At 42.6% G+C, this 8,863-nt stretch overlaps 1 protein-coding gene across 2 annotated transcripts in view; it reads left to right on the forward strand.

Moving 5' to 3' along the window:
- LOC138758549 (hepatic lectin-like) overlaps nucleotides 1-5,255 on the forward strand; it is a 30,299-nt gene extending 25,044 nt beyond the window's left edge. The window contains exon 7 of one of the 2 annotated variants that reach the window (XM_069927640.1): nucleotides 371-487. In XM_069927640.1, the coding sequence (XP_069783741.1) occupies nucleotides 371-388 (18 nt within the window). In that variant the 3' untranslated portion in view covers nucleotides 389-487. Of the gene's footprint in view, nucleotides 1-370 lie in introns of both variants that reach the window. The other variant, XM_069927638.1, reaches the window with a different exon arrangement.
- The last annotated feature ends 3,608 nt before the right edge of the window (nucleotides 5,256-8,863 follow it).

Genomic DNA, 8,863 nt, shown 5'->3' on the forward strand with positions numbered 1-8,863 from the left:
GACAGCAATGGAGGCATTCCTTAATTCTGCAAGAGAAGCGAAGAGAGCAACAGTCAATGTGATGTGGGTTCTTGAGATCCTGGAGGAGTGTGTTTACATGTCCGAACTTTGGGTTGTTTGTCCAGTGTTTGTAGGTGAAAAGGATGGCAGCCATTGCATGAATTAACATCAGTGATGGTGGAAGCTGCAGGCATTTCCATGTGAAGGGAGGTCAATGCAAACAGTGCCATTACAAAAGGTGTACTGCGATGTACACTGTAATGTGGAAGCCTCAGGCAGTACTGGCACTCTGGGGATGGTATACATTACAAATAGTCCTTTCTTCAATATCCAGTAACACATCCCTTCTGTCTCATGTTCTTTCCCTCAGGTTCTGGAGGAGTGGTGAACCCAATGGGGCCGGAAAGGAGAACTGTGCTCAAATGTATATGGATGGATCGTGGAATGATGTCTCATGCAGTTCCAAACTTTGCTCCATCTGTGAAAAGAGAAAATAACAATTTTTACCTTCACGCTGAAGTTGGGGGCAATGAGGGTGCTGAATCTGTAGGGGAATGTCCCGTTCAAGTACACAAGCTGGGCAGTGCTGAGATGGGGAGATGAGGCATTTACATGGGCAAAGCTCCCCCTCCCGTCTTGTCTCCATTGCATCGGCCCCGACCCCACTGCACTCCCTAAACCTCACTTCATCCCCTAAACCCCACTGCTCCCCTCAACCGCATTGCACACTCTGAACCCCACTGCACCCCTAAACCCCACTGTACCCCAAAACCGCACTGCATCCCCTAAACTGCACTGCACCACCCTATCCCCAGGCCACATTCTCTAAAGTAAACGCCTCCTCTGGGATGGTTGTCTTTTCAAAACATCATGGTGCAAAAGATCACAGTGGAAAATATTTTTGCATTTAGGGCCCACATTGTTTTCAGGAAAGTGGCAAACTGTGTGTGTCCTCCACTGCTTCCTTTTCCCTCACATCTCTGCAGCTCTTGTTCTCCATGTCCTATCCTAATTTGATGGAAGAAATGATTTCTGTACACCTTCTGCTGACGTTGATACCTGGGGTGCAGATTGAAAGGCCAATGAAGTGGGTTCCACCTACATTAAATGCTGTACCAGAGAAACCGCCAGTCAGTCCCTCCATTCTCTTCCTCCTTATCTGCACCTTTCCCCCTTCACCCTCAGTGTCTGTGCAAATTTCAGCTCGAAATGTTGTTCACTGCTCCTCTATGAATTGGTTCATTCTTGGTCGTCGCCGAATCAGGAAGTTGCAGAATCTCAAAAGGTTCCTTATACCTGACAATTAACATGTTCCCAAAGTCTTCTCCACTCCACTTCAACTTGCCCCTCTCACAGCCTCCCACTCACCTAGGGTTTGGGGACTTGATGCATCTTGCTGCAGAATTTTTCATGAGACATCGGTACCTGATCATCAACCTCACTAACCTTGATGCTCAATAAAGGAATTCTGCATTTCTGCTTGTGGATGTCTTGTCAGCAGTCGGGGAGGGGCCAGAAGGGTGTGGTGGGACACTCACTGCTCCAGTCACCTGCCTTCATGTGCTTGTTGGTCAGTTCACTCTGATGTCTGTCATCAATAATCATTTGTCCCACAGTCGGCACCAGATTGAGTCAGTGGTCATTGCAAATGTCGGTGTTCAATTTGAGATCCAAGTGTCATGTCCCTTCCCTCTCCCAAACTGCAGGGGTCATCTCCACTCCTCCAGGTGAGGAGAAGTGGCCAACAGCACAAGCCTCCAGTGAGACCACTCACGCAAGATTGGCCGACGATCTTACTCTGAGCAGATTCTGTGAAGACCCGTGCCTGTGAGGTGTAACCGCAGAGTTAAACGGATAAGCTACAGTGAAGCCCTTAGTCTCCCGCACCTCTGGGGATTAGTAGATGCCTGATAAGAGTATTTTCTGATGGCTTGAGGTTTACTCTTGCAATGTCTGACTAATATACCATCATTAAGAATAAACAGTTTAAAAGATATATTATGAGCCCAGAGGACCCATAAACCCAGCAGTAATAGATATTCACCAAGACAAATGGTTACTTAAACAAAAGTTACTTTTAATTATCTTTAAACATGAAACATAAAAACAGAATCAAACTTTAACTTATCTATTATTAACTTAACTTAACTTAACCTAACCCCCCTTCTAATTATAACCGCATGTGTATATAATATATGTGCAAGTTCAGAAAAGTTCTTTGGTTCACAATGCAATCTCAGTTCTTATTCCTCCCTCCAAGTTCACTGGTTACAGGGAATTCTGTTGCTTTTGGGTAAACAAGAATGCATTAGTGATGTCTCTTGAGCACTCTTCTAAGCTCTTGTAAAAAGGTGTGATAAGTCACCATGTCGCCAATATTTCAAATAAGATCTGTTTTAAAGTATTTGCATGTGACCTACTCTAACAAACCTTTCCCAAAAACATTTCTATATACACTGTCACAGATAAAAAATACTAGACTGTACTTACACTGAACTAATTTCACTTGCATGAATACATAAACCTTGTGATGTTTCTTTTAGCTAAAGTTCATAACTGACTGTGGAGACATCCATCTTGAATCCAACCCAAAGTTGCCAACAATCTAATCCCTGACTCCCTTTAGTGATCAGGAGTATCATTAGCACTCTAACACAACATCCCCTTTCCTTGAGATGCTTAATCTAAAATCATGACACTGTAATACAGAATTCAGTTAAAGTTCAACAAACATAAGCACCACACTGGCAGCAGAAATTTTTTGAGTGCATTTCTTTTTCTTTTAGAGATTCAGACTGCTTTGTTAATGCATGTGGATCTTCTTAACACAGGTGCTTGTATCGGCTTATTAGCTCAAACACCGCCCCTGGAGTGCAGAGGACCCCAAAAACCAGCAGACATGCACCACAACTCAGGGCTACTTAAACAAAAGTAGTTTTTAATTATAAATGAACAAGAAAACAGAATTAAACTTTAACTTATTACTTAACCTACTTAATTAACCTACCTAACCTATTTAATCCCCCCTCTAATACTAAGTGCAGGTTTACATAATGTATATTTAAGATTAGAAAAGTTCTTTGGATCATAGTCCAATTTCACTGGTTGCAGGCAAATCTTGTTCTGTGCACAGAAGTTAGCATAAACAAAGTTCATCAGTCTTTGGTGCTTAACAGGCAATGGTTACTACTGAAGAGGGTTCTTGTTGGTTTTCAGAGGGAGATTTCTTTTGTTCCAGGACATCCACACCTGATTCCTGTTTAATCTGTCTTGTTGACTAAAATTGTCCCCTTCAAAGTTCTCCAGATGATCCTCTTTCTTTCGGGTCACCTCTGACAGCTAGTCTTCTCCTTCGACCAGACAGCCTTCCAAACATTTGTCAGCTTTGTCCTTCTGGAACTGATTTCTGCGTCTCTCCTCTCTCTTTCACTCCCTCCCTCTCTGAGATCAACACTGTTCTGAGTCCCTGCGTGCAAAATCACATGCTCTCCCAGGCAAGCTATACCCTGCAACTTAGTTGCTCTTTCTCCCAAAGCATTCTGCAAAAGTCCTGCAAAAATTCTGTGTTTTAAAATGTGTGTGTGTGTGTGCAATTCCTCCCAAGCCACCTCAAAATACTCTGTCACTCTAGCACTGTGGTGTTTCCTCTGTTGCTGTGCAGGCTGGATCTTCTGCATTTGTCTCTTGCGTTTTCAGCAGGCTCTTTCGATTTCTCCTCAGAATTTGAGCATCCTCTGTTCTGATAGTGGAGGATCTTGGCTCTGTTTCTTCCAGAACAGTGGGCTTCTTGTCCCAAGTTGGGGAATCTCTGCATCTCACTGGGTCGTGTTGTGCCAGTGGCCCAAAGCTTCTTGCTGACATCAGTTTGCTTTTTGTCTCCATTACAGATGCTTTTGTTTCCGTTTGATATCTTCAATATCTCTGTTCTTGTTTGGGTCTTCAGACTGGAGGTGTGGTGTGTAGTCTATGTCCCATCAGAATCTCAGTGGGTGACATGCCATGTAGTCCCAGTCACCTGCATCCACCCCATAATCTTCCATACCCCTCTCATCCATATACCTATCCAACTTTTCCTTTAATATTATAATCGAGCCCACATCAGTGAAGAAATTCCCTCTCATGTTTCCCCAAACTTTCCCCCCTCAATTTTAATACATGTCCTCTTGTTTGCATCTCCCCCACTCTCAATGGAAAAAGCCTGTCCACATTTACTCTATCTGTCCCCCTCATAATTTTAAATACTTTTATCAAATCACCTCTCAATCTTCTACACTCTGGGAAATAAAGTCCTGGCCTGTTTAAATTTTCAAACCCTGAAGCACAGGCCACATTCTTGTAAATCTTCTCTGCATTCTCTCCATTTTGTTGATGTGCTTCCTATAATTTGGCAACCAAAACTGTAACAATATTCCAAATTTGGCCTTGCCAATACCTTATACAACTTTAACATGACATCCCAACTCCTATTCTTCTGATTTACGAAGGCCAACATACCAAAAGCTTTCTTCACCACCCTATCTACATGTGACTCCACTTTCAGGAAATTACTTTCCAGAAATCCTAAATCCCTTTGTTCAGGCAAATCTTCAAAGATCAATTTCATATATTTGATAACACAGGCAGCAGACATGTTCAGAAGCAGCACAATCTCCAAATTATTCAATAGTTAATCAATAACCAGCAAGTAATTATTTCATTCCATGTGGAACAGATCAGTCCCAACTTTCTGCCACTGGTGTCATTTATGATCATGGGTTCCTTTGCCTGCTTTGCTTGATGTTTCAAACAGGTCTCACAACTTTAAACCATCTTATCAATGTCTGTGTTTATCTCTGGCCAATAAACAGCAGATCTAGCCCTCCTCTTGGATTTTTCCATTCCAAGGTGCCCCTCATGCACCCTTTTCATCATCTCTTGTCTCAGTGATTGAGGAATGATAATTCAGCTCTGTCTGAATAAAGTCCTTTGACAAAACTCAGCTCAGCTCTGATGTTGTAGTATGGCTGATATTCATCTCTAGGCTATTCTTTATTCAGATTTTTGAAGACCTTGTGTAGAACGGTGTCCTTTTCTGTTTAAGCTGTGATTTGATTGGATTTCATTTCCAATATGGGAAGAGATTCAGTGAACTGGTTCACATGGAGATTGACATCTGTCTCTGAGGAAATCTCATTGCTTGCTTCATTCTGTGTATTGCCCTGGATAATGCAAACGCAATAAATTTCCCTGGTGTGTACACCAATTCAAAGTTATAATGTTGAAGCTTTATCATCGGTCTAACATTTCACTGAAATTTTCCTCTTTTTTAATCACTATTAATGGCTTGTGGTCTGTCTCTGCCACAAATGTTGGTAGACCATAAACATAACTGTGAAATTTCTCCAGTCCATAGACCAGACCTAGACACTTGTTCTCAGTCTGTGCATATCGACATTCAGATGTTGTCATCATCTTTGATGCGTATGCTACTGGCCTCCTACAGCCTGAAGTAGTACAGCAGCTATTCCATTTTTTTCAAGCATACATAGATATTTTCATCTCTCTGGTTGCATCAAAGAATGTCAAATGCACTGGTTCTGTAGTTAGAATAGTCTTCAGTCATCCCCAGTATTCCTTGTGGTTTGCCATCCACTTGAATTCACATTTGTCCTGCAACTATTTCCTTAGGTACATTGTTTTGGACGGCAGTATGGTATGAATGTACAAATTAAATTGATCAATCCCAGCACTCTCAATGTCTTTTTGTCAGTTGGTCTGGGCATCTCTAAAGTTGCTTTCACCTTGCTCTTGTCTGGCTCGACATCTGCCTATGACAGTTTATCTCCCAGAAAGATAGAAAGAAAGAAAGACAGACTCAATATTTGCATTTAAGGAGAATTAATATTTGTATATGGATGGGAAAGGAATGGAGTGTTAAGGGTTGAGTGTAGGTCAGTGGGGTTAGGTGGGAGTAAGTGTTCAGAATGGACTAGAAGGGACAAATTGGCCTGTTTCTATGCTGTAATTGTTATAGGGTTATAAAAGTGATTTTCTTCACACCAAACTGACATTTTTCTCTGTTTAGCTTTGATGCATACTTCTGGATGTGTTGTAGTTCTTTGATGAGCCTCTCATTGTGTTGTCCTTAGGTGGATCATCCATGTACATGCATACACCATTTATGATATGCTCCATTGTCCTGTGTAACACTTCTGGAGCTGAGGAGATTCCAAAAGGCATCCTCAGATAGGAGTACTGGCCAAACGTGTATTAAATGTACTGCATTTTGTGCTATCTTCATGCAGTTTTATTTGCCAATTTAGTGAAAAACTTTACACTGGCCATCTCACTTGTAATTTTATCCCTGGTTGGGTTCAGATAATCCACCCATTCTGTGGGTTCCTCCACTTTCTTTATGACCCCCTAGTTATGCCATTCAGTCGAGTTCCTGCTTGAACTTTTCTTTTAGTAGCACTGGAACCCGCCTCGGGGCATACACTACTGGCTGGGCGTACTCCTTTAACTGTATATTACAGGTGAATGTTAGAACTCAAAATCCCCTGAAGATGCCTGAAAATTGATCCAGTATTTCTTCTATGCTGTTCCGCGCATTGTCACTGTTAATGTGGTACACTCCATTGACTAGGCTTAAGTTTTCACATGCATTGTCATCCAGTAATGATTCATTTCCATCTGGGACTAGGTGAACCTGAGGTGGTGCTCCTTATCTTTAACTTTCACCTTGAGTTTACATGTACATTTTGTGTCCACATTTTGTGTAGGCTTTGATCTGCACAGGATTTACACAGATGTATGGCTTTATCTTCATTGTCCTGATGTCTCGTTCACAGATCAAATTGGCCTTTGCCACTGTGTCAAGCCTGACTGTGTTCACAATGGGTTATTCAGTGACTGTTGGTTTACAATCTTCCTGCACTAATATGCCAATGAAAACTGCATCAATGAGAGGAGTTTTTCCACAGTGTGTTCAATTTCATCTGCTTTGTTTCACTTTGGAAAAACGTTGCTTTGCACAGTGATTTTGCACTTTGCACTTATTACAGACTTTTGCATAGATGGGGCATTGTTTTGGAGCATGTTGAGTGCCACATCGCCATTTATTGATCCCCTTTCAATCACCTGGATTTACTGACCCCTTGGACTGTTCCATCGTCCACTTTGGAGCCCTCTGTTTTAAATCAAATATAGTTTGTTAGATGGCATTCATCTTGAATCCAACACAAAGCTGCCAACAAACTATTTTCTGACTCCCTCTAGTGGCCAGGAGTATCACAAGCACTATCATTGCAAACCTTAAAGCATTTTACTTAATGTTCAGTCACACTCTTTGAAAACATTTAACTGTTAGTATCAACCAGCTCTTCATCTTGGGCGATGCCATTGCTGTTTCACACAACTTTATTCAAACAGCTGCTACGAGCAAAGCTCAACCAAGGCTCCCTGGTGGCTGAATATCTGATTCTATTTTCACCAAAGGTTTGTGTGTTACTTCAGAGAACATCTACTTTTACAAAACTTACACATTTTTTACCTATTAAATTATTCTTATTTATTTTAATTTTTAAAAATTATTTTCCTTGATTATTGCCTGCTGCTTAAGGCTGCCAGTTGCTTGAATTCTGGATACCACTGGTTTTACTGTCCATTCAAGGAGGTGTTGATGTGTAGTTGCCAGGAGGATGTTTCCACCAGCAGGAATATGGAACTGGACGACACTGAGGCTCGAGATAAGGAGAAATACTTTCATCAGCGGTTAAGCAAGAAGATCTACAGAAGCTGTGTTGAGAGCAGTGCATAATCGTGCTGAAGAAACTCAGCAGGCTAAGCTGGCGTACCGGACCCAAAACGCTGGTTACTTCCCATGGATGCTGTGGGACCTGCTGAGTTTCTCCAGCCAATTGGTGACCCGATGTGTTCTCTGTGCCTGGCCTTACCTCTCGCATGGAAGATGCTTCATTTGTCAACATACATGGTCCCTATTTTTAAAAAAAAAAGGCAGATACAGAAAATAAACTTGGCAGCACTGCCGCTGGTGGGACCCGGGAGGGTGGGGAGCGGAGCCTGCTCCTCAGGCTCCTACCACCGGACCAATTGCTGACGGCTTCGTACAGGCTTTAAACAGATTGTTCAAAGAGCTGATGGTGTTGTACTTAAAATCCTGCAACCATCAGTTCTGGGCTGCGTTCTACAGTGGCCACGAGCAGTTGCAGCAAACTGGTTCAGGGCACCAACAGCAGGAGACCAACCCCCATTGAGAAGGGGAAAGAGAGGAGACAACCCTAAGGACAATGAATACATTGCAGGACCAGCGAGGGGCACTATGGGTGAAAGACACACAGGCGGCTAGGTGGTGTTAACCTACAGAGGAGGAATCCACCCAAGCTGCAGGTTGCTGGTGGTTTGAGGTGAAAGGACTCACAGCAGAGGCTGTGGGCTGGGGGAGATTGACTCATGAGAACCAGGTATCTGAACTTGGATTCAAGTGGGTGCTGAGGGCGTGGAAAGCTCCCGTAGAGCCCTGGGCATTGAAGGATTCCTGATCGTGTCAGAGGATTGGATCTAGGCTCCGGTTTTGAACTGAATGATTTGATTTGAACTAGAGTCTGTGCGGCTGCAGGAGCAGTGGAGGAAAACCCACAGACACTCAATGGCTCTGAGGGTCACTTGGTTCTCTGTCTGTAAGGGTCATCGGGCAATGCTAATGGTGAAACTTTGTCTGCCTTCTGGCAGACTAGAGGCAATTTTGTGTAATATTACATTTCTGTTTTATTACAGGAAAATAGCATCTGATCTGAAAAAAATGCTGGAGTAGGAAACAATTTATGCAGCTTGTGTGGAAGGTGAATCAGATGATGTTTGGGTT

Source organism: Narcine bancroftii, chromosome 3 (assembly GCF_036971445.1).
Source record: "Narcine bancroftii isolate sNarBan1 chromosome 3, sNarBan1.hap1, whole genome shotgun sequence".
Classification (NCBI taxonomy): domain Eukaryota; kingdom Metazoa; phylum Chordata; class Chondrichthyes; order Torpediniformes; family Narcinidae; genus Narcine; species Narcine bancroftii.